At 46.4% G+C, this 26,610-nt stretch overlaps 1 protein-coding gene across 1 annotated transcript in view; it reads left to right on the plus strand.

The window, feature by feature from the left end:
* Positions 1–26,164, plus strand: part of nexn (nexilin (F actin binding protein)) — a 55,804-nt gene extending 29,640 nt beyond the window's left edge. The window contains 6 exon segments of the mRNA XM_084311532.1: positions 1,883–2,074; positions 9,424–9,618; positions 9,725–9,946; positions 13,187–13,378; positions 24,534–24,888; positions 25,196–26,164. Of these exon segments, the coding sequence (XP_084167658.1) occupies positions 1,883–2,074; positions 9,424–9,618; positions 9,725–9,946; positions 13,187–13,378; positions 24,534–24,888; positions 25,196–25,209 (1,170 nt within the window). The 3' untranslated portion in view covers positions 25,210–26,164.
* Positions 26,165–26,610: the final 446 nt, after the last annotated feature.

Below are 26,610 nucleotides of genomic sequence, written 5' to 3' on the forward strand. Positions count from 1 at the left end.
CTATCTATCTATCTATCTATCTATCTATCTATCTATCTATCTATCTATCTATCTATCTATCTATCTATCTATCTATCTATCTATCTATCTATCTATCTATCTATCTATCTATCTATCTATCTATCTATCTATCTATCTATCTATCTATCTATCTATCTATCTATCTATCTATCTATCTATCTATCTATCTATCTATCTATCTATCTATCTATCTATCTATCTATCTATCTATCTATCTATCTATCTATCTATCTATCTATCTATCTATCTATCTATCTATCTATCTATCTATCTATCTACAAACAGAGCCCATTGAAGCCCGCCCCCCGGCTTTGTATTGTTAATCAGTTTGTAGATGATGATGACGAGGTGTTGTCGATGGCTTTGTATTATTTTTTTTTAAATCTTTTTCCCCCTCCTCTTTTCTCCCATCCCAATGTTAGTCGTTATGCCAATTCCCAATCCCCTTCCTGGTCGCTGCGCACAGTCGGTCTGGGAGAGTGGAGACTATCACATGCTTCCTCCGACACATGTGTAGCCAATCAACCGCTTCTTTTCACCTGGCAGCGCGGACTCTCACTGAGAGGGTGTAACGTGTGGAAGGATCACACTACCCCCCTTAGATCCTTTCCTCGCTGAGCAGGCGCCCCGACCGAACTGTAGGAGTCGCTGTTTACAATGACCAGGACCCACCCACCGGCTTCCCACCCTCTAACACTGCCAATTGTGTTAGTACGACGACCGGCCAAGCCGGAAGCAACGGCGAGAGCTGGGCTCGATACCAGCATCTCCTGCGTTAGTGGCGAGCGCCTTGCCCACTGCGCCACTCTGATGGCTTTGTATAGTTTTTTTTTTTTTATCCACTTTTTCTCCCATTTTTCTATATTTTCTCCCATCCCAATTTTGTATCATCCAATTCAACCCTCCCCTGTCACGCACGCTGTTTCTTGCCTCCCACAAGCCGGCTGCAATGTGGACTAAGTCATACATAGCACGAGTCCCCTCCGGTACTTGAGGTAACAGCAGTCGCATCTTTTCACCTGCGCGGCTCGATCTCTCAGTGGCGAGGAGTAACGCGTGGGAGGCTCACGCTGCCCCCGACACTTCCTGATTCTACTGCGCAGGCGCACCAACCGACCTGTAGGAGTCGCTGTCCACAACGCCCGATCCCCACCCATTAGTTTCCCACCCCCTAATACGGCCAATGTGTATTAGTATGAACGACCAGCTAAACTGAAAGCAAATGTGGAGCACTGGGCTCGAACAGGTGATCCCAGCGTCTCCAGTATTCGTGGCGAGCGCCTTGCCCACTACGCCACGTAGCCGCTTGGCTTTGTATTGTTAATCAGTTTGTAGATGATGAGGTGCTGATGGCTTTGTATTTTTAATCAGTTTGTAGATGAAGATGACGAGGTGCTGATGGCTTTGTATTGTTAATCAGTTTGTAGATGAAGATGATGAGGTGTTGATGGCTTTGTATTGTTAATCAGTTTGTAGATGAAGATGACGAGGTGTCGATGGCTTTGTATTTTTAATCAGTTTGTAGATGAAGATGACGAGGTGCTGATGGCTCTGTATTGTTAATCAGTTTGTAGATGAAGATGACGAGGTGCTGATGGCTCTGTATTGTTAATCAGTTTGTAGATGAAGATGACGAGGTGCTGATGGCTCTGTATTGTTAATCAGTTTGTAGATGAAGATGACGAGGTGCTGATGGCTCTGTATTGTTAATCAGTTTGTAGATGAAGATGACGAGGTGCTGATGGCTCTGTATTGTTAATCAGTTTGTAGATGAAGATGACGAGGTGCTGATGGCTTTGTATTTTTAATCAGTTTGTAGATGAAGATGACGAGGTGCTGATGGCTCTGTATTGTTAATCAGTTTGTAGATGAAGATGACGAGGTGCTGATGGCGCTGCTCAACCTGGAAGGCAGTGAGCCGGGGAAGCTGTGCGTCAGCTTCGAGGAGATGAGGGGGCAGAGACGAGAGGAGGAGCAGAAGAAGGCGGAGGAGGACGCCAAGAAGAGGCTGGTTGAGGAGAAGAGGCTCTTCAAAGAGGCCCGCAAGAGCCTGGTGAGTCTGGATAACTGCTCGCCTGGACGTCTGCGTGATCATTATTACTGTAGTCCTAGTCATTCAATCCAACCCAATTCTGTCTGTGTTTGGAATGAACAACCCCCCCCCCCCCCTTTAAAAATAAAGAAATACATTAGGGCTGACCCCTATTAGTCGATTAGTCGACTAATCGGTCGAAAGGAGCCGTAGTCGACTGGCCAACCTCTTAGTCGAATATAATAATAAAAATAATAAAAAATATTTATACATTTTAATTTTTTTTTATCATTCTTTCCAAAAGAAAAGAGGCCTAGAAGTGTGGCTAACGCTAATGGCACGCATACCAGAGGCTAACTGCCGACGAAAACAGGCACAGAGGCACTGAAAGAGGATTTCACCCGTCTAATGAACACACTAGAGTAGACAAATATCAAGATGTATCCATCAGTGGACCAATTGCATGCTTTTGCAGAGGACAAGAAGCCTTCAGTCGACTCCTTCAGACATTAAGCACCCCCCACAGCCCAAATGGAATGATACAAAAAAAAAAAAAAAAAAAAAAAAAAAAAAAAATTTATACTTTTTTTATTTTTTTTTGTCGATCAACAGTCGACTAACGGCAAATTTTGGCCAATCATAGTCGACCATCCAAATCCTTAGTCGGGGACAGTCCTAAAATACATACAATAAAATTACCTCACATTATATCAAATTAAGTGTAGAAAGTATAGGCTATTCCAAACACAGCTCATTTTGTTGTTCTGAGTGACCATGGCCAGTTATTTTTCATTGACACATAGCACTAACATTAATAATAAAAAAAAAATATATATATATATACGTGTATATATCGTTTTATTTGTACAGTATATATATATTTTATAATTCCTTCTTTGAGGTTTATTTTTCTGCTATGCAATGCCTGGCTCTCTGCATAACGAAAGGTTATGTAGATAACCTAGTTATATTAGTATTGGCTGAGCGTCCCGCTCTGCGCCTTACGAGATACTCTGTGATACATATTGTATCTCCCACGAATAAAAAACACATGCACCCCACCTGTATGGGGCCCCGCCCCTAATGGTGGCCACCACCCATATAACCATGACTCTGGTCATGAAACACCCTTCCTCGCCAAAAACCCGTCCCAGGAAAAGATCCCTCAAGAGGGAACTCAGGGTACCCCCTGAGGACCCGTAAGCCCACATCAAGGGGTGCGGGGAGCCCTGTCACCCCATCCTTCCTAATGAAGGGGGGGCGCAGTCAACTCCACCTGAATGCGAACAAGAGAGAGCTAGAACCCCTTGAACACACCGTACAGGCGGAACCACGTGTGACCCAACACACTGTGGCCCAAACCTACACACTCCTGCTACCCGACCAAAGAACGGGAAGCAGGAAAGGCCACAGACCCCAGAACCGCCTGGGAGACAGAACCCCCGGTCATGTCCATGAGGTAAAACCTTACAAAGGGGCCCGGTGAGGAACATGAAGCCGCAGCACAGATGTCCTCCACCGAGGCCCCACCCAGGAGAGCGGCAGAAGCAGCCACCCCACGAGTGGAGTGCGCCCTGACGCCCCCAGGGGGATCCCGCCCAGCCAACGTGTAGCAGAGGGCAATACCCTCGCACAACCAATGGGACAGGCGCTGCTTCGACAGTGCCTTACCAGCACGAGCCCCACCGTAACAGACAAAAAGCTGGTCGGTAACCCTGAAGTCCTGAGTACGGCTGAGGTAAATCCCCAAAGCACGGACTGGACATGACAGGTGAAGGCCCGCATCTAACTCACTAGTGTGAGGAGGAGGACGAAAAGCCTGAACCACAATATCCCGGGAGCGGAAGGAACTCCGGATATTTTTAGGCACAAAAGCAGGATTAGGTCGCAGAGTGGCACCGCAATCGGTCCGAAAAGACAGGCACTCTGGACGTACCGAGAGAGCACAAAGCTCACCCACGCGTTTAGCGGAAGTGACAGCCAGTAGGAACGCGGCCTTGAAAGACAGCCGTCCCAACGGCGCCTGCTCGAGCGGCTCAAACGGGGCCAAGGACAACCGACCGAGGACCAATTGAAGATCCCAAGTCGGAGCCAAGGAGCGTCGCACCGGCTTAACGCGTCGAGCGCCAAGCAGGAAACGCTTCACAAGAGGGTGGCTGAACAAAACAGTCCCCTCAAAACCCTCATGACAGGAGGATATAGCTGCCGCATATACCCTCACCGTCGAAGCCGACAGCCTACCAAGAAGAGACTGGAGATAACCCAGAACAGCATCCAGGGGACAGGAGACTGGGTCCCAGCCCCCCCCCCTTACACCATTCTTGGAACGCACGCCACCTGCCCGCGTAAACCGCGACAGTGGAGGGAGCATGCGCACACCGGATGGTATCAACCACCGCGGGATCCATCTCTCCAGACTCACCCTCTCACCAGCCACACCACCAGGCGTTGACCCAACACCGGAGGCTGGACAATCACTCCGTCGTGCTGCGAGAGGGCCGTCGCTGACCACGGAATGACCCAAGGAGGAGCGACCAGAAGCTGGATTAAGACCGGGAACCACACCGACGTGCCCCGGTCCGGCGCGACCAGGATCACCGTCCTGCGCTCCCTCCGTATCCGCTCCAACAGCTGACTCAACAGCTGTACAGGAGGGAAGGCGTACAGAAGCCCGGGCGGCCATGGAAAGGTCGAGAAGGCATCCACCCCCAAGGGGGGACGATCCGCTCGCCTGAGCGAGAACCACAAGGGGCACTTGTGAGAACGTCGGCACGCAAACAGATCTACTGAGGCCACCCCGAACCGATCCCAGATCTGTCTGACTATGTCGGGGCGGAGTTCCCACTCGTCGTGACGAGGACCGCCCCGAGACATTACATCCGCCGCCACATTCTCCGTACCAGGAACGTGGAGCGCCCGCAGACTGCGCAGCCTGCGGGATGCCCATAGCAACAGCTTGCGCGCCACCCCGAGCAGGCGGGCGGAACGAGTCCCACCCTGCCTGTTGATATACGCCGCCGCCGTCACATTGTCCGTCCTGACCAAAACGTTTCTGCCTACCACCAGGTGGCCGAGCCGTTTGAGGACCAGGAGAACCGCCTTCAATTCCAACACATTGATATGCAGGACAGCCGGGTCGGCATGACCCGTCCAGCTGCCCCCCACAACATGGAACCGCAACGCCCCTCCCCAACCTGTGAGAGAGGCGTCGGTGAAAACCGTGACGTGGGAGCCCCTGCTGCCCATGAGGACCCCCGCGGAGAGGATACCCAGCCTCCCCCAGTGGGCGAGATCCCCCCATATCGACAAAGGAACCGTCAACCGTCTCCCTTTGCCCCACACCGGATCTATTCTCAAAGAGAGAAACCACCTCTGTATCCGCCTCATAAAAAGGAGGCCAAGAGGAACCACCGTGTGGGCCGCCGACATAAGGCCTAGCAGGTGCATCACCTGCCGCGCCGTAACCGTCCCTCCCGGACGGAAACCCCCGAGCGCGTGACGGAGAACCCTCCGACGCTGCTCCGAGAGGGTCGCAAGCATGGGCATCGACCTCAATGTCAAGCCCAAGTACTCCACCTGTTGACTGGGAAAAGGGGTACTCTTCTTCCAATTCACAGCAAAACCCAGGTTGGTGAGGAATTCCACCACCAGCCGAGTATGAGACCTGGCAACCTCCTCCGAACGGCTGAGAAGCAGAATGTCGTCGAGATAAAACAGGACCTGTATCCCCCGACGACGTAAAGGCCCCAGAGCAGCCGCCACGCACTTGGTGAATGTGCGGGGAGCCAGAGAATAACCGAACGGCATTCTGTGGTACTCGTACGCTACGCCCTGAAAAAGGAACCGTAGGAATTTCCTGTGAGGAGGGTAAATGGGTATGTGAAAATACGCATCCTTCAGGTCTATGGAGGTGAACCAGTCCCCCCTCCTGACAGCAAGCAGAAGGAGTCGGACGGTCAACATCCTGAACGGTCTCGCTACAATCAACCGATTGAACACGGACAGATTCAGTATAGGTCTGACCCCCCCAGTTTTCTTGGGCACCAGAAAATAACGGGAGTAGACGCCTGACATTGCGTCCTCTCTCGGGACCACAACGACGGCCTGCTTCGCCAACAGAGATTGAATCTCGTCGGCCAGGGCTGTCACTGCGTCTGACCCTGACAACAGGGTCGGCACCAAACCCGAGAACGGAGGATGGGGCCGCGCAAATTGCAAAACCAGCCCCTCCTCTAACGTTCTCCTCATCCACTGATTCAAGCGACATTCCCGTCGCCATATGTGAACATAATCCCACAGCGCCCCCGCCGTCAACTGACGCTGGGCCGCAAGGAACAGCAGATAATTGGCCCGGTCCCCCCCGTCGTGCAAAGCAACCAAGGGAGGACCCCGACAGAAAGGGCCGGTTTGATACGGGAGGAGCGGTCATCAAGCTTGTGGACACACACTCACCCCCTGAACACCCCTCTAGCACACGCTGAGGAGACGTTCCGCAGCCAGACACGCAAGGCCTGAGGACCCCATGGGCTCCTACACGCCGAAGCCCTGCAGTGATATTGCTACCACCCAAATCACGCCAGCCTCTCCTTTGCAGACCACTGCCGGTTTGACGGGAGTGGGAGGCAACAGCGCGACACCCCGCCTGGCGAGGGCGAAGCTGGGGTAACCCCTGCTGAGCATTCAACAGAAGAGGCACAGAGTCCCCCTGCTGACCACTGAAGCTAGTGGCAGCTGCAACACCAGGTTCCACCCACCCACAACCTGCGGTGTAGGAACCACGCGACGACGGAACATTCTCACGGACAGACCCAGGCTCAGCCATCAACTGGGTGTCAGCCCCTGTCTCCATGAGAAGCGAAGAATGGGGCCGCATACGCTTCAAAGAAGGTTCGCGGCCCGCAGCCAAAGGAAAACACTCAGAGCCCCGCTTCTGAGGGTAACAGAAAGCGGACTGAACGGGGAGCGGGCTGCTCGCGGCAAAATGACGACGGGGTGGTTTACCAACCCCGAAATCACCCAAAATGGCCGATCCCTCGGCCGCCAAGACTGTCGGCCTCGCGATACCCTGTCGATTCTCCACCCAGGGCACCACTGGCGGGGGAAACATGGCCGCCTGTCGAGGATCTCGCCACAGTCGTAGACGAGATCGTGCTCCCACCCCTGGCTGCACAGCGTGAGGCGGTGTAGGACCCGAATCAAAAACCGCCTGCGCCTCCACAGAACGCCCAAAAAGACTATCTGTGGAAAAAGGAGTCGTGAGGAGAGAAAACCTATCCTCTTCCCCAAGAGGAGACTGCTCCAACCAAAGATGCCTAACAACCAAGGTCGATAGCATCCGAATCCTCCCCGCAGTTATAGCTTGCGACTGAGTCAAGATCTCTATAACACCACAAACATGAATCACGTTCATAGTGTCGGTCGGACCCAAAGACCTACAACCCGACGCCATCTTGGATAGGAAAGTAGCCAGCTGAGCCACAACACTGGCCGCCGCTAAATGCCATCCTGCAGCAGTATACCACTCATTCGTCCATACTGCCACCCTCCGAGCCGACATGCTATCAAGCAACGGCCGGGCGGAACGTCGTTCATCCCCGCCTGGGCACAAACAAGAAGCTACCTGGCTACTTAGCCAAGGCACCCCCGGGCTGCACCCCGTCGTCAGCCCCTTCACCCGCAAAAAAGGTAAATAGAGCTCAGCGAACCCCCCCCCACCCACCACCGACTGACCTTCATCAATGAAGCTGGCAAGAGGAGGGAAAAGCGGAAACCCGCGGCGGGGATTATTAGACATTCCAGCGTCAACATCAGCGTCAGCAGAAAAAGCAGTAGTAGCATTAGCATTAGCATTAGCGTCAACAGCATGTTCCAGGATCGCCAAGACATCGCCCACTACAGTGGAACGATCGCCAAGCCGCCCCGGCCCTGGTGCCGAAACATACTCCACAGCACGACCAACACCGACATTGACGCCTACCGACACAGACCTCACCTTTGTACAAGCCGACCCGTTAGCCAAACCTTGTACGCTGCCCATCGGTCCGTCGTCGTCAGCCGAGGAACCACCAGCACAGGTCTCATGCGTCGCCGAAACAAGTTCCGGAGAATCCAGGGAAAAACAACTCTCCGGTAAAACCTCAACATTATTAATCTTCCTAAATCTTTTCATTCCGCTAGTCTCGTATGGTGCACGCATCCAATACGCTGGGACGAAAACAGAGGAAGGGTGTTTCATGACCAGAGTCATGGTTATATGGGTGGTGGCCACCATTAGGGGCGGGGCCCCATACAGGTGGGGTGCATGTGTTTTTTATTCGTGGGAGATACAATATGTATCACAGAGTATCTCGTAAGGCGCAGAGCGGGACGCGATGCAAATACGAAATATAACCACTGACATCATCCGAGCACAAAAGGCGAACCCAGTAATAACCTACTCAAAATTAACACCAACATTAACGTTTTGAGGAAGACTCTTTTAATCGGATTCTAATTGGACATAATCATATTAATTATATGACAAATTAACTACATGATATTTATCATAAGGATCATAAGTGTTGATTTGGTGATTATCATGATTCGAACGTGCTCAATGGTACAACCTGCGCTGCTGTTTCCTTTTCCCACTCGTTTCTTTAAGACCCCCGGCCTCGAGCTGCAAAACTCTGCGTATGGAGATGGAAAAGTAAGACATTTTCAGTTTTGAAGGTCTACTATTTATCATACAGTGACTCAGATTAAATAAATGTTTTCCATTATGCTGCTTTACTGGAAGAAGAAGAAAAACCGCCAGAAAGATTCAGATGATGACGTGGTTGATTTGCTTGAATGCCGCCTTTTAGACTGTGTGCAATAGTGTTGTTGAATTGTCCGTGGGGTCAGCTCACTTCTTTGTTGATTCATAAGGTATTCATAAGGTATGTGAGGTGGGGTAAGTATGTTGGTTTGAATCGTCTTTCTCCTTCGAAGTCTTTTTCCTACTTCAAGAATACTGATGGATTAGGGATGTCCGATATTATCGACCGACCCATATTATCGGCCGATATCGGCAGTAAAATGTGATATCGGAAAATATCGGTATCGGTTTAAAAATAATAAAAAACAATAACAATATTTGTTATATATATATCCAGTGAAATTATTAGTTACCTGAAATTATTCAGTTTTTTGGACGGGGAAACCCTGCATATATCGGTATCGGTTGATATCGGTTGATATCGGTATCGGAAATTAAGAGTTGGACAATATCGTTATGTTGTATTGTATCGATCATATGGGATGATCCTAACAGGAGACGCCGACAATAGTATCACAGTCCGTTCACTCCCTTACACAATTATTCTGTGTGCATAATTATCCCTTAACAGGCACAAGACGAGGAGGACGGAGTGGCCGGGAGCGAGTCTCAAGATGCGCTGCCTTCCGGGAAACTGGAGATCAACTTTGAAGAGCTGCTGAAACAGAAGCAAGAAGCTGAGAAGAGACGGAAGGCGGAGGAACGCAAACAGAAGAGGGAGCAAGAGAAGCAGGAGTTTGAGCAGCTCAGACAAGAGATGGGAGTGGTCAGTCATACGTGTTCCACAATGCACCTTCCGGTCAATAATTCCTTTTCTATCATTATGATGTGTTCAAGGCTATGGCGTTCAAATCCGCTTCTTTATCCCTTAGGATGAGGTCAACGAGAGCTCGGATGTAGTCAGCAAAGAGTACCAAGAGCTGACCAAGCTCAAGAGGACGGGGTCCATCCAAGCCAAGAACCTCAAGTCCAAGTTTGAGAAGATCAAGCAGTTGACCGACGAGGACATTCAGAAGAAGATCGAGGAGGAGAGAGCGCGGAGGAAGGCTGTCGACGAGGAGATCAAAGAGAGAGAGTCCGAGAGGTTCCAAGAGGTACGTATATCAGGGTCTTCACTGGCCTCCTGAGGGACTTGGAGCACAAAGGCCTTGGAGAGTGAGCCAGAGTCCATCCAAGGGTGAATCTTTGTGTCATGGTGTTGCCACAGCCGGAAATCATAGCTAATGTTTGGATCAGTGTTTGTCCTTATGCCAACATGAGCTGATATGATGATGTTAAAGGGATAGTTCTGATTTGTGGCCATTGATTTGTATGAAATACTTGCCAGTAGTGTAGTGGATGCATAGCTATTAGCGTACTTACCGAGTCCTGTGGTTGGAGTTCTGTCCGGTTTCCAAGTGAACCAGAAAGCAAACAGGGCCTTGAAACCAAAACATTTTAATCCACACCACAACATGCAAGCAAAGAAAAGTGACCTATTTCTAACACAAAATCATCGTCCTCTAGCACTTTGTATTCAGCTATCATTTGGCAAAAATCTTTTCCTTGAAAAAAGCCAGTGTATGGGCGGCTAAGTGGCGCAGTGGGCAAGGCGCTTGCCACTAACGCAGGAGATGCTGGGTTCGAGCCCAGCTCTGGGCGTTGCTACCGGCTTAGCCGGCCGTCATACTAATACAATTGGCAAGTGTTAGGCGGCTAGGTGGTGTAGTGGGCAAGGCACTCGCCACCAGTGTGGAGACGCTAGGATTCGCGTGTTCGAATCCAGCTCTCCACATTGTTTTCAGTTTAGCTGGTCGTCCGCAGTAATACACATTGGCCGTATTACGGGGAGGGAAACTGAAGGGTGGGGATCGGGCGTTGTGAACAAGCGACTCCTACAAGTCGGTTGGTGCGCCTGCGCAGTAGAATCAGGAAGTGTCGGGGGCAGCGTGAGCCTCCCACGCGTTACTCCTCGACACTGAGAGATCAAGCTGCGCAGGTGAAAAGATGCGACTGCTGTTACCTCAAGTACCGGAGGGGACTTGTGCTATGTATGACTTAGTCCACATTGCAGCCGGCTTGAGGGAGGCAAGAAACAGCGTGCGTGACAGGGGAGGGTTGAATTGGATGATACGAAATTGGGATGGGAGAAAAACATAGAAAAATGGGAGAAAAAGTGGATAAAAAAAAAAAACAATTGGCAAGTGTTAGAGGGTGGGGGTGGGTGGGGATCGGACGTTGTGGACAGCGACTCCTACAGGTCGGTTGGTGCGCCTGTACAGCAGAATCAGGAAGTATCGGGGGCAGATTGCAGAATGGGTACAATAGAGTATGGCTCAATACAAAACAACTGCTAAGAGGATGCAGACCAGAAAAAGACTTTCGTCTTGTTTACATCGGGGTCCCCCATTTTCAATTCATCAGGACATTTATGACATACAGATATACAGATATATAGAACTGTGTTGTGCGTTCCACATTATTGTGGCATAATTGCGAAACATCTTTACTGTTTAGTCCCTTGTTTGAGCCGAATCTGGGTTGAACATGATTTGTGGAGCTCCCTCTGGTGTTGTGGTCGTGGAATTCACTGACCCATGGGAAGTATTTCGACATGTATATGGGTATCCCTGTATCAATGTACTGGCAAGATCAAGAAAAATTGATTATGGGCAATCATTTCCCCAGGCCTATTTAATATTTTACATATACTTAAATATTATTAAACATGTAGAATTATGGGCTTGGTACAGTTGTAGGTGTACAGGACATAAACATGGCTGTCAACTACATTATCTTTCAACAGTCCAGATTTGTATTAGGGCTGGGCGGTATAATTAGGAATATCACTGTAAGGTATATCGTCATAGATCCATGTGTGAGGTTAAAACCTTGCAGTAGTTAACCCCTTGGTGTTAAAGGCCGCCTCCCTCACCACCTGATTTGGATCCTTGTCGAGTGGCAGAACGGTTAAGACGGTGTTACTGTATTTAACTCTCATGGTCACGTGGTGCTGATGAGTGGAGGGTTTTGTGGTTCGAAGCTGGTCAGAGGACAGGCTTCGAGTGTAACGTGTCTGGTCAGTAGCCAGTAGCCAGTGACCACCACGTCACGTCACCACATGCAAAGTTATGCATTTTTTGAAGATAGACCATTTTAAATGACGTACCATCAGGGAAATTGTATAGCAAAAACAAATACATCAAAATATGTTACATTTACACAGATGTCATTTGCATTGGAAAAACCAAATGCAGTCAAATATTGTCATGCAATCAAAAAATAAGGAAAATACCGTGACATGATATCACCCAGCCCTAGTTTTTATTTGCCTTGATCTTCAGAGTTCATAACTCGTAAAAAATATTAATATCGAGAGGGCTGCTTTGCTTGATCTTCAGAGTTCATAACTGGTAAACAGATTCATATTGAGAGGGTTGCTTGATCTTCAGAGTTCATAACTGGTAAACAGATTCATATTGAGAGGGTTGCTTGATCTTCAGAGTTCATAACTCGTAAACAGATTCATATTGAGAGGGTTGCTTGATCTTCAGAGTTCATAACTCGTAAACAGATTCATATTGAGAGGGTTGCTTGATCTTCAGAGTTCATAACTCGTAAACAGATTCATATTGAGAGGGTTGCTTGATCTTCAGAGTTCATAACTCGTAAACAGATTCATATTGAGAGGGTTGCTTGATCTTCAGAGTTCATAACTCGTAAACAGATTCATATTGAGAGGGTTGCTTGATCTTCAGAGTTCATAACTCGTAAACAGATTCATATTGAGAGGGTTGCTTGATCTTCAGAGTTCATAACTCGTAAACAGATTCATATTGAGAGGGTTGCTTGATCTTCAGAGTTCATAACTGGTAAACAGATTCATATTGAGAGGGTTGCTTGATCTTCAGAGTTCATAACTGGTAAACAGATTCATATTGAGAGGGTTGCTTGTCTTGATCTTCAGAGTTCATAACTCGTAAACAGATTCATATTGAGAGGGTTGCTTGTCTTGATCGTCAGAGTTCATAACTCGTAAACAGATTCATATTGAGAGGGTTGCTTGTCTTGATCTTCAGAGTTCATAACTCGTAAACAGATTCATATTGAGAGGGTTGCTTGTCTTGATCGTCAGAGTTCATAACTCGTAAACAGATTCATATTGAGAGGGTTGCTTGTCTTGATCGTCAGAGTTCATAACTCGTAAACAGATTCATATTGAGAGGGTTGCTTGTCTTGATCGTCAGAGTTCATAACTTGTAAACAGATTCATATTGAGAGGGTTGCTTGATCTTCAGAGTTCATAACTGATAAAAAGATTCATATTGAGAGGTTTCTTGTCTTCCGTCCCCCAGGAGGACGCGGAGGAAGGATCGGAAACAACAAAGACAACAGACGAGTCGCCGTTCAAACAGAAGGTGGACATGCGCGCCCGCTTTGAACAGATGGCCAAAGCCAGAGAGGAGAAGGAGAAGAAGAGGATCGAGGAGCAGAAGCTCCAGAGGATGCAGTTTGAGCAGCAGGAGATCGACGCCGCCCTCCAGAAGGTACGGCTGTCATCAGAAAGACACATGTATGCCATTGCAATTAGGGATGTCCGATATTATCGGCCGATATTGGCATACAAATGTGATATCGGAAAATATTGGTATCGGTTAAAAAAGAAATTATAATAATAATATATATATATATTTTTTTACATTTCTATAACCTTTATTTACCCAGGCAAGCAAGTAAGAACAAATTCTGATTTAATTTATTGTCAAAAGTATGCATAATGTTGTGTTAATTCCACAACAAGAGATATGTAAGGGATAATGTATAGCTAGTGCTACGAGGTCATTGTCACAAAATAATTGACCGACACGGAGTTTCGAATACCGAGGCGCCTCGCCGAGGTGTTCTTTAAATGTAGTGAAGGTCAATTATTTTGCGACAATGACAGAGTATAGATATACATTATCCCGCTTATTACATGGCTAACTTACTAACAATATACTTAATTTTACACCATCGACAAGACGAGATCAAATGCAGACGCAGTTCTGTTCTGTCGCTCCGCTGTCATCGCCGGCAGCTTCCCCGGCAGCTGGCAGTGTCTGATTGCACTGATGCAGTGTGTCAGTGGGTTTGATTGCGAACAGCTGCGCACAGCGGTCATTATTGCTCGGCAGAGGTCCGTTATCGAGTAATAACGGACATCTGACGAGCGCTATTGACCAATCACAATCAAGCATTTCAGCGAATGTTAAAACGCCATGTAATATAAGTAATGTTAATTACCTGAAATTATTCCGTTTGGGGGGTGGGGGGGGGAAACCCTGCATATATCGGTATCGGTTGATATCGGTATCGGAAATTAAGAGTTGGACAATATCGGTATATCGGTATCGGTAAAAAAGCCAATATCGAGCATCCCTAATTGCAATGCATGGCAGTTAAAGAGAATACCGTTCTCTTTTAGGAATTCACATACAGTTTGTTATTCATATGGTAAAAAGACTGACCAATCAAGGCGGGGGTAGTGTGAGCCTCCCACACGTTACTCCTCGCCACTGAGAGTCCGCGCTGGCAGGTGAAAAGATGCGACAGGCTGCCTCCTTGTGTACCGGAGGGGACACGTGATGCAAGGCTTCTATCCTCCCTACAACCGACCAGTGGGGGGCATAGTCGAGCAACGTTCAAGACAGGGGAGGGGAACATTGGAAAATACGAAATTGGGACGGGAGAAAAAATAGAATATAACGAGAAAAAGTGTATAAAAAAAAAAGACTGACCAATCAATATTTGTGAACATGAATAATTCTCAAACCTGTCATGTTAGCAATATGTCAATTCTGGTGCTGCTTCATAAACAGTGAACAGGAGACTTTGTGAACTTTTTTGTGATTTTACACACAAATGAGCTTCACTCTATGGTTGTTGCATCATCTGGTCTGAGAGAGAACATCCATCCATATCCCCAGAGATCCCCCCTGGGTGTTCTAATCTAACAGTTGTCCCCCCTGGGTGTTCTAATCTAACAGTTGTCCCCCCTGGGTGTTCTAATCTAACAGTTGTCCCCCCTGGGTGTTCTAATCTAACAGTTGTCCCCCCTGGGTGTTCTAATCTAACAGTTGTCCCCCCTGGGTGTTCTAATCTAACAGTTGTCCCCCCTGGGTGTTCTAATCTAACAGTTGTCCCCCCTGGGTGTTCTAATCTAACAGTTGTCCCCCCTGGGTGTTCTAATCTAACAGTTGTCCCCCCTGGGTGTTCTAATCTAACAGTTGTCCCCCCTGGGTGTTCTAATCTAACAGTTGTCCCCCCTGGGTGTTCTAATCTAACAGTTGTCCCCCCTGGGTGTTCTAATCTAACAGTTGTCCCCCCTGGGTGTTCTAATCTAACAGTTGTCCCCCCTGGGTGTTCTAATCTAACAGTTGTCCCCCCTGGGTGTTCTAATCTAACAGTTGCCTTTTTTCAACTTCCAATCAATTGTTTGCTCCAGTTGTGACACCAAAGGATGAAGTTCTCTGTACCACTCTAGACAGGACCTAGTTCTCTGTACCACTCTAGACAGGACCTAGTTCTCTGTACCACTCTAGACAGGGCTGCACCTAGTTCTCTGTACCACTCTAGACAGGACCTAGTTCTCTGTACCACTCTAGACAGGACCTAGTTCTCTGTACCACTCTAGACAGGACCTAGTTCTCTGTACCACTCTAGACAGGACCTAGTTCTCTGTACCACTCTAGACAGGTCCTAGTTCTCTGTACCACTCTAGACAGGACCTAGTTCTCTGTACCACTCTAGACAGGTCCTAGTTCTCTGTACCACTCTAGACAGGACCTAGTTCTCTGTACCACTCTAGACAGGGCCTAGTTCTCTGTACCACTCTAGACAGGGCCTAGTTCTCTGTACCACTCTAGACAGGACCTAGTTCTCTGTACCACTCTAGACAGGACCTAGTTCTCTGTACCACTCTAGACAGGGCCTAGTTCTCTGTACCACTCTAGACAGGGCCTAGTTCTCTGTACCACTCTAGACAGGGACCTAGTTCTCTGTACCACTCTAGACAGGGACCTAGTTCTCTGTACCACTCTAGACAGGACCTAGTTCTCTGTACCACTCTAGACAGGGCCTAGTTCTCTGGACCACTCTAGACAGGACCTAGTTCTCTGTACCACTCTAGACCGGACCTAGTTCTCTGTACCACTCTAGACCGGACCTAGTTCTCTGTACCACTCTAGACAGGACCTAGTTCTCTGTACCACTCTAGACAGGGACCTAGTTCTCTGTACCACTCTAGACAGGGACCTAGTTCTCTGTACCACTCTAGACAGGGACCTAGTTCTCTGTACCACTCTAGACAGGACCTAGTTCTCTGTACCACTCTAGACAGGGACCTAGTTCTCTGTACCACTCTAGACAGGGACCTAGTTCTCTGTACCACTCTAGACAGGGACCTAGTTCTCTGGACCACTCTAGACAGGACCTAGTTCTCTGTACCACTCTGGACAGGGACCTAGTTCTCTGTACCACTCTAGACAGGACCTAGTTCTCTGTACCACTCTGGACAGGGACCTAGTTCTCTGTACCACTCTAGACAGGACCTAGTTCTCTGTACCACTCTGGACAGGGACCTAGTTCTCTGTACCACTCTGGACAGGGACCTAGTTCTCTGTACCACTCTAGACAGGACCTAGTTCTCTGTACCACTCTGGACAGGGACCTAGTTCTCTGTACCACTCTAGACAGGACCTAGTTCTCTGTACCACTCTGGACAGGGACCTAGTTCTCTGTACCACTCTGGACAGGGACCTAGTTCTCTGTACCACTCTAGACAGGACCTAGTTCTCTGTACCACTCTGGACAGGGACCTAGTTCTCTGTACCACTCTGGACAGGGACCTAGTTCTCTGTACCACTCTGGACAGGGACCTAGTTCTCTGTACCACTCTAGACAGGGCCGGCCCTCTGTACCACTCTAGACAGGGCCGCACCTAGCACATTTGGCGCCCTAGGCAAAGTGCACCACAAGTTCCAGACCCTGTGTTACACTGAAAGGTCTCCGGGCCCAGAGTTTCATTAGAGGCAAGGCTAGAGGTTCAATGGACCTGTCTCAAAACCCTGCCCCTTTTCTTGATCCTCCAATCACAACTGTCGCTTACCTCGGACAAACTTGGTTTGTCCGAGGTAAGCGACAGTTGTGATTGGAGGATCAAGAAAAGGGGCAGGGTTTGAGACAGGTCCATTGGTCGCATCCAAACGTCTACGGGACATCCGATGCATATGCTGTGGTGGGTTATGTCGTGGGGCCAAATGGAAATCGGATGGAGCAGATATCGATCAAAACAATTGGAATATTATTTTTGGAATACTCCCGATCAAAGGTAAGGATCATCTGACGTAAAAATTCTGACTTGATTGTGCAAGGTTTTCATACCGATCCAGCTGATCAGCGTTTTAGCGTTCAATACTAATGCCGTTACTGGTAATTAATAATCAGAAACGACCCCCCCCCCCCCCCCCCCCCCCCCTTCATGCATTCATGATGAAACATAATACCTACTGTATAAATTTGATTTGGGAATACTAGCGTGTATAGGCAAGAAACGCCAAGGCAAATAGTAGAATTGACCTATATGGCTATTACGCAGCCTTTCAGGAATGACCCCATACCGCTGTAAAAGCATACTTATATTCACCACGGTATAGCACAGGAATGTAAAAGCATACTTATATTCACCACGGTATAGCACAGGAATGTAAAAGCATACTTATATTCACCACGGTATAGCACAGGAATGTAAAAGCATACTTATATTCACCACGGTATAGCACAGGAATGTAAAAGCATACTTATATTCACCACGGTATAGCACAGGAATGTAAAAGCATACTTATATTCACCACGGTATAGCACAGGAATGTAAAAGCATACTTATATTCACCACGGTATAGCACAGGAATGTAAAAGCATACTTATATTCACCACGGTATAGCACAGGAATGTAAAAGCATACTTATATTCACCACGGTATAGCACAGGAATGTAAAAGCATACTTATATTCACCACGGTATAGCACAGGAATGTAAAAGCATACTTATATTCACCACGGTATAGCACAGGAATGTAAAAGCATACTTATATTCACCACGGTATAGCACAGGAATGTAAAAGCATACTTATATTCACCACGGTATAGCACAGGAATGTATGCATGGAAAAATGATCTCTTTTTTGCATCTTGACCAGAAGAAACACAGTGTCAAATAGGGCTGCAATGATTAGTCCACATAATCGACGATGTCGATTATAAAAAAATCGTCGACGAGGAATTGTTGCGTCGATTAGTCATTAAAAAAAATTATTATAATTTTTATTTTTTTGGTACTACCTATCTTTGTGAAAGTGGCTTCTCAGCTCTGGTCCAGCCAGCTGAAGACTTCTTAGCTCAACATAACAGACCGACAGTAAGTTTGGGGGAACTAATGGGATAACTGGGGATGTTGTTTGGTCCTGACAAGAGTCTCAAAGCAGCTCTGAGGTCATGCTCAATGTCCAGTCTGTTCCTCTGCTCTGTCTTCAGCTGGACCAGAGCTGAGAAGCCACTTTCACAAAGATAGGTAGTTAAAAAAAAGAAAAAATATATATATATTATATATATATATATATATATATTTTTTTTTAATTTTATTTATATAATTGTTTTTCGATTAGTCGACTAATCGAAAAAATAATAGACAGATTAGTCGACTACCAAAATAGTCATTAGTTGCAGCCCTAGTGTCAAATGACTATAGTAATGTATCCATGGCTATAATATAGAATATAGATTTAGCTCCACAAACAAGGTCACGCAGTCGTATCTTTTAACACAATGATCACCAGATGGCACTGTGGGCGTATGGCTGTTTGTGCCAGCGCTTTGTTCAATGGGATAATGCCGGTGTTTGCAACTGCTAAAACTATAAATATTATAGCTATGGAATGGATCTAATAACATTGTCGATTGTTAGTGAGTTTCTTCCGGTCAACATGCAAAAAACGGATAATTTTTTCATCCGTACATTTCCGTTTTATACCGTGGTGAATATGAGTATAGTTTGAGTGATTCTGAGTAATCCCAGGAAAAGACGCGAAAACTGCGTTTTAGTGAAATTCACTAAACACGTTGCCATTCCTCGCTTGGATCAACAATCAATCTGAAATCAACGCTAGATTATCGGATTATCTTTCATCATGCATGCATGAAAGGGAGACGTGCTTTTGATCGCTACCACCAACACACACACACACGACCCCGACACGCTTCGATCGCGGGAAAGAATTATTGGATCAATGCAAGATGGATAACATATAGTCCTTACCTTGTCTATGATGTACTGCAAAAAGAATAATCCAATTATCTGATCGCCATTCTAAATACTTGTCGCGTCCGTGTATCCAGCGTTATCCGCATATGAACGAGGGGGGGGGGGGGGGGGGGGGCCTAGTCGATGCATCGATATAAGCCGGAGTCTTGCCGGAGTATTTAGACCCCGCCTGCACGGCTCAGCTCGGCCGAGAAAAGAAACCACATCGTTTCAAATGGGGTGCAATAGCGGCCGCAAGGCGTTAGGCGGCGGTATCGGACCGCTGCGGTCTCAGACAGATGCCCCTTTTCCACTGCATGGTACCTACTCGACTCTACTCTACTCTGCCTTTTCGGTTTTCCATTGCCAAAAGTACCTGGTACCGGGTACTTTTTTGGTACCTGCTTTGTCGAGGTTCCAAGCGAGTAGAAGCGATACCAGAAAAGTGACGTGAAACACTGCAAACCACTGATTGGTCAGAAGAGAGACGCGTCACATGTTGGAGCGTCCTGCACACAACACAACCATCTTTATTTAGCCTCGCGTAGGATTTCATTATTTGTTTGCAGCAGGAACAAGTGCAATAAACAAAAAAGGATACATTCACTGTGTATTCTGCCTCATTTATTGATGAAACAAAACCAACATCAACACAATTTACCACCAAGAGCGGAGAGTTTAGTCTCACAAAAAGATAGCTGATTTGTTAAGCTTGTTGTTAGCTTCCTTATGTGATTGCGTTTTACCATTATAAGAGTTAGCATTGTGGCTACTAGCGTACATAGCGTGATCAATATAACTCGCTATTGATTGTTTGTACTAGTAACGTTAATGCTAGTAGAATAGACACAACGTGAGGTAATCATCATCATCCATTTTAAACCGGTTATTACCTAATGCTAACGTTAGTAGAATAGACACAAGAGGTAACGTTAACGTTAGTAGAATAGACACAAGAGGTAACGTTAACGTTAGCAGAATAGACACAAGAGGTAACGTTAACGCTAGTAGAATAGACACAAGAGGTAACGTTAACGTTAGTAGAATAGACACTAGAGGTAACGTTAACGCTAGTAGAATAGACACTAGAGGTAACGTTAACGCTAGTAGAATAGACACTAGAGGTAACGTTAACGTTAGTAGAATAGACACTAGAGGTAACGTTAACGCTAGTAGAATAGACACTAGAGGTAACGTTAACGCTAGTAGAATAGACACTAGAGGTAACGTTAACGCTAGTAGAATAGACACTAGAGGTAACGTTAACGTTAGTAGAATAGACACAAGAGGTAACGTTAACGTTAGCAGAATAGACACTAGAGGTAACGTTAACGCTAGAAGAATAGACACAATGAGAGGTAATGTTAACGTTAGCAGAATAGACACGAGAGTTAACGTTAACGCTAGTAGAATAGACACAAGGGGTAACGTTAACATTAGCAGAATAGACACAACGAGAGTCTGGTTAATGTTGTTATTGATTGATTGATTGACAGTTTACTCTGGCTTGCTCCAAGCCCCCACGGATATAGCCCACGGAGCTCTCATGCTGTACGCCAGCGGCCCCGCCTCCCCACACGGAGATGAAACGGAATACTAGCTGCAGTGGAAAACGAACGAAGTACCAGCTACCTAAAGCGAGTAGAGTAGAGTAGGGTAGAGTCGAGTAGGTAGTGCTAGTGGTACTATGCAATGGAAAAGAGGCAAGAGTGTCACCCAGTCCTACAGCACAGCAGGATGAATAATGGAAATAGCGAATAAAAGAAAAAACGATCCAATAACGAGTATGCTCGTTGTTGGCAGAATTTGATTGGCAGACTATAACGAGTTAACTCGTTTTTGGCGCAGAAGCGGTTAACGCTTGGCCCAGCTACAGCGGTCCGCGTCTAATGGCTGGCATCCAACGTGTTAACATATATATACGGTAAAGTACTGCACATTTATTTATTACAAACAAGAACAAGAGCTAAGAATAAATGTAAAGTGCACACTAAAGAATTAAAACAAATAAACAACTTAGCTAACAAACAATAATAATAATAACAACAATAACAAACAATAAAAGAATGTGCACATTTGCTTTCAAAGAAAATTAAGAAGAAATGTAAAGTGCACACTAAAGAATTAAAACAAACAAACAACTTAGCTAACAAACAATAATAATTAGATTGTTGGCTCATTTTATGTCAAAATATTGGTTGCCGATATAGAGGGGGGCGCAAAAACTGTGTTCAGCAAAAGAAATAAAAAGAAAACGCCTATGTCGCCTATAGGAAGCTCCGCCCCTGACTCTAGACCACAGAGGTGCCATGAATTAATCTAGCGTTGTCGGCTTAAAGGCCGGAATATAGCTCCCTCCGCAATCCGCATCCGCAGATGTGCATTGATACGTGTGACGTAAACTGCGTCATTTTCGTCAACGCTCTTGTCTGCACGGACGTCGGATCCGTGTGCATGCCAAATGTTGTAACCGCGCGGATAGCTCCGTGGATATGCACGCCGCTACGCATGTGCCCAGCTGTCAAAACAAAAGCCGCTCACTTGGTGCCACACAAAACGCTGCTCTGCGTTTTGGTTGACATCGACCTGCATTTAACTCATTCAGCGCCAGTCACGATGATAGTCGGGGTTAACTCGCCATCGCTTGAGCGCCAGACCCGAGTATAGTCGGGTTTTAATCGTTATTTCTTTTATTAGCGATATCCATTCATTTTCATCCATCCAGCCTGATGTTATTGTTGGGAATGAGTCTGAGCTCGCAAAAGGGCAAATATCGCCGCCTACGCCTTCCAGTTGGTATTGTACCCCATTGGGAATGGTCTAGTTTCTTTTCTGGGACAATCCAAGCCGTGTGGGCGTGGTTTAAATACTCAGGCGAGGTAGGCAGATACACCGATGCATCTGCGAGGCTCCCCCCCCCCCCCCCCCCTCAATATGCAATGCTGTTGAACGTGGCACGGACCTCCGCGCCCAGTACTTCAAATGGCGATGAGATAATTGGATTATTTCTTTTGCATTACATCAGATACAAGGTAAGAACACTGTATATAAATTTGATCGTTGATCTGATAGGTCTTTCTACCGCGATCGCGGCTGTGTGTGTGTGGCTGTGTGTGTGTGGCTGTGTGCCGTTGAGCTTGAGGAGGCTGCGGCGGAGCCCCGCGGTCCAATGCTCTTTTCACGCATGCACGAGGAAGGATAATAATGATAATCTAGCATTGATTTCAGGAAGATACGATAATCAGGCGAAAAATTCCAACGTGTTTAGTGTATTCCACTAAAACGCTATTATCCGTCTTTCTCTGGAATTACTCAGAGGCACCCAAAGTTATACTCATATTCAAAAGGCTATAAAACGGAAATGTACAGATGAAAAAACAAGCCGTTTTGTACATGTTGACTGGATAATAATAATAATAATAATAATAGATCAAATTTATATAGCGCCTTTCATAGAACCCAAGGTCGCTTTACAATCAGGACAAAAAATAGGGCAAGGAAAATAGGGGGGGGGGGGGAAGTAGGGGATAATGGACCTAATTTAATCTAAACTAATTGATGGGGAAAGCCTTGGTGAAGAGGTGTGTTTTTAGAGCGGATTTGAAGGTGTCCAGGGTTGGGGCGTTGCGGATTTCGGGGGGGAGAGAGTTCCAGAGGGTACAACTAACTGATAATCGACGGGTGTATTAGACCCATAGCTATATTTTAAGATATATTTTAAGGACTCGCAAATCTCGCAGTCCCCCCATTGACTTACAGCGGTGGCGCCATCTCGTGGATTAAGCGGTGGCGCTGAATGAGTTAATGTGACATGGCTTAGAGTAGACGACAGAGTACAGCAACTTGCAATGGGCCTGGTCTACAAGATTCACTACACGACCAAGGTACCCATGTACATGTCAAAATACTTCCCAAAGGTCAGTGAATACCACGATCACAACACCAGAGGGAGCTCCACAAATCATGTGCAACCCAGATTCGGCTCAAACAAGGGACTAAACACGTTTTTCGCATTTATGCCACATCAATGTGGAACGCCCTACCCAAAGCTGTAAAGGAATGTGAATCACTACCCACTTTCAAAAACACTCTCAAAAAACACCTACGGGAGACTGCAATTCGAAACTGGCCCATGTACATTTCCTAACCCAACCCCCTCCAATGTACAGTAAATGACCAAGTATGGTTGTCAATATTCCAATGTACAGTTTTGCTTGTACAGTTGTACAGTGTCCCCCCCCCCCTCCTGCCCAATCATCTGAAGAAACTTGAGAAGTTTGAATGGCTTTTCTAAATGAAGTGTGTAAAACTGCCAGTTTTATTTCGAAATATTGGAAACGGAGATAACATAGACTCTTTATTTTGACATCGGATGACGACGACATGACAGAAGGCTAAACAGCGTGGGAAGATTTGTGTAAACTGGCACGAGACATGTAGGAAATTGGTACACGGAGGTCCGCTCGACTATGAAAGCTCAAACGACTGCGGACATGCCGCACGGAGTCCAGTCCGCGTACGTCCCGCTCGACTATGGGAGGGCCTTAAGCCAATTGACCATATTCCCACGGTGGCCATTTTGCTCAGGGCGATATAACGATAACGATAATTATCGCGATATATTTTAATAATCGATATCACAAAAAAAGATATCGGGGGAAATAAATATCGACTTTTTTTTTTGTTCTTCTTCTGACCTGCAACAGGGCAGTTTTAAACCCAGAGACAGTGGACAGACTTGTCTTTCTTGCCTGCAACTTAAAGTAATGGCTTTGCTTGTCCAAATGACAATACTGGCCAAATTGAGATTTATTTTTCTCTTTTATTTTGTTTGCTTTCTAATTTAAAATACAGTTTGAAACCGTCTGTACACAGTAGGCTATGTGTGCTAGCAGAACTAGTCTCCAGTCACGAGTCACGGTGCACATGTGCGGTGGTTTGTCCACCAAAAAAGGGCCAAAAGATGGAAAATAAACTAGCAGAGCCAGAACTGTTCAACTCCCCTGGAGCCACAGCCAGCAGAGAAGCCGGTTTACTTTAGCTTTCAAACCAGCTGCAGCCTGAGAACTGGAGTGTGAGGGGATGTAACACTAAAGATGGAGGCAATGACAAAGAATTGCTGCAAAATAAACATACATCTGTTGTTTATATAAAAAATATATATAATATATATATATATATTTTTTTTATATATTCGACTTTTTTCTTTTTCAATATTTTTTTATTGTTATCGATATCGTTATCGCGATATCATTTTTGGCCATATCGCCCCCAGCCCTAGGTTGGGATTCCTTTCCACCCTGTTCCCACCCCAGGGTCAATGTGGTCAACAGTTTGTGACATCTTGTGTTTCGACAGAGCACTCAGGACGAGGAGGAGGAGGAGGGCGCCATCATCAACGGCTCCGCGGCATACGAGGACGAGGAGGATCAGGGCCGGTCGGGCGCTCCGTGGTTCAAGAAGCCCCTGAAGAACCAGTCGGTGGTGGACGCCGAGCCGGTCCGGTTCACGGTCAAGATCACCGGGGAGCCCAAGCCGGAGGTGACCTGGTGGTTTGAGGGCGAGACGCTCCAGGACTGTGAGGACTATCAGTATATAGAGCGGGGGGAGACGTACTGCCTCTACCTGCCAGAGACCTTCCCGGAGGACGAGGGGGAGTACATGTGCAAGGCTGTCAACAGCAGAGGCACGGCGGCCAGCACCTGTATCCTCACCATAGAGAGTAAGAGCACCCTGGTGTGACGGCATGCCTGCATGACATACCTGCGTGACATACCACCTGGTCTGCTCTCTGACCTTCTTACCAGAAGTGGATCGCATGCTCCTCTTCCTCATTGACCGTATTCACACGGCGGCCATTTTGCTCTTATGTCATGCTCAGGTCAGGAATCCCCAACCTGAGCATGACATAAGGGCAAAATGGCCGCCTGAGCATGACATAAAGAGTAAAATGGCCGCTGTGTAAATACGGTCAATGGACTTGGGCTTTAGTGGCATATGATTAACCCGGTCTTCTGTTTCTCTTGCAGCCGAGGACTACTGAAGCCCTCCTTGTTCTGGAAACTTTCCCTGTTGTCTCTCGCTCCTTTTGTAAAAAACTAAAAACTAAAAGAAATATCTCATCCCTCGCGGGAGGAGGGTGCCGAACAGTGGAAGGAAGAAAATAGCTGTATGCTTGGCATTCCTAAGGGAGGGATACACAACACAAAAAAGGTGGAAGATGTTGTTTACGTATTGCTCATCATCAGTAAAGCTGCACTCGCTGTTATAGAGTAAGGTGGAAAGAAATCTGTGCCAAAAAACCAACATTATCGTTGTTCCAACAATACTTCAACACCACTGCTGTGCCGTGATACCACTGCTATGCCGCGATACCACTGCTATGCCGCGATACCACTGCTATGCCGCGATACCACTGCTATGTCATGACACCATTGCTATGTCGTGATACCAGCTCATTGTGAGACCTGCGACGCCCACATTGTAAGTAGGTTGCATTTGGCACATTCAAATGTGAAAGACATCCAAAATTTTTAAAATATTTATTTCAGATATTTACTCTAAAATAAAATAAAAGTAGGCCTACCTCAGCCTGCATCCATGTAGACTACTCTAACCATTAGAGTAGGCTACTAATCATGTCGTTTTCTGTACTCTGTGGTATCATAATAACTTCATGGTACTTTGCTGGTGTCAGTATTGTAGAGTAACACATGTTGGTAACGTGACAACCTTATCCCATGCCATGTCAGTAATAATGTTTAAATTGAAGGATTTATTGAGTGACATTTGTATCTGATCATCTTATATATTCACAATTGGCATACGTGAAAAAAACAAAGTGAATTGAAATCACTTGCAAGAGAAAATGTTTAAACTATATTCAATGTTGGTAACCAATAAAGGGATTTACTTGTACTCAGAAAAGGTTTCTTTCTATTGCATTATTATCGAGAAAAAAAAGCATGATTGTATGAACACTTGACTTTGATTTTTCATATCCCAAACATATTTTTCATTTTGAGTTCATGTAAAACTTGTGATAAATTTCCTTTGGACACAGGCCTATTATTTTATGGTTTAATAGTGGAAAAGATGTTAAGGTTAGCCTGAATATTTGTGATATGTTATCATTTCAAAAAGTTTTAATAAAATGTGCAAAAATGTGAATGTGTGTACATGCCTTTTCTCCTCATGCATGGCTAAGGTATGATGACACCCTTGTAGGGGGGGGGGGGCCGAGGATCTACTTCTCTCTCTCTCTCTTTCTGTAGATGTTAAATGGTAATGTCAAAAAATCACATGTGATATTCCTGTGCCCCGCTCAGTCAACCAGTCAACACACCATTCTCTCCTAAAGCTAGAAACCAAAGGGAGGATCCTCAAATGTGTGATGTGCTGTAAAATCTGCTCCATAGAACAATGAACACGGCTCTGACTTTGT

This window comes from Notolepis coatsorum (assembly GCF_963971535.1).
Source record: "Notolepis coatsorum genome assembly, chromosome: 3".
Lineage (NCBI taxonomy): Eukaryota > Metazoa > Chordata > Actinopteri > Aulopiformes > Paralepididae > Notolepis > Notolepis coatsorum.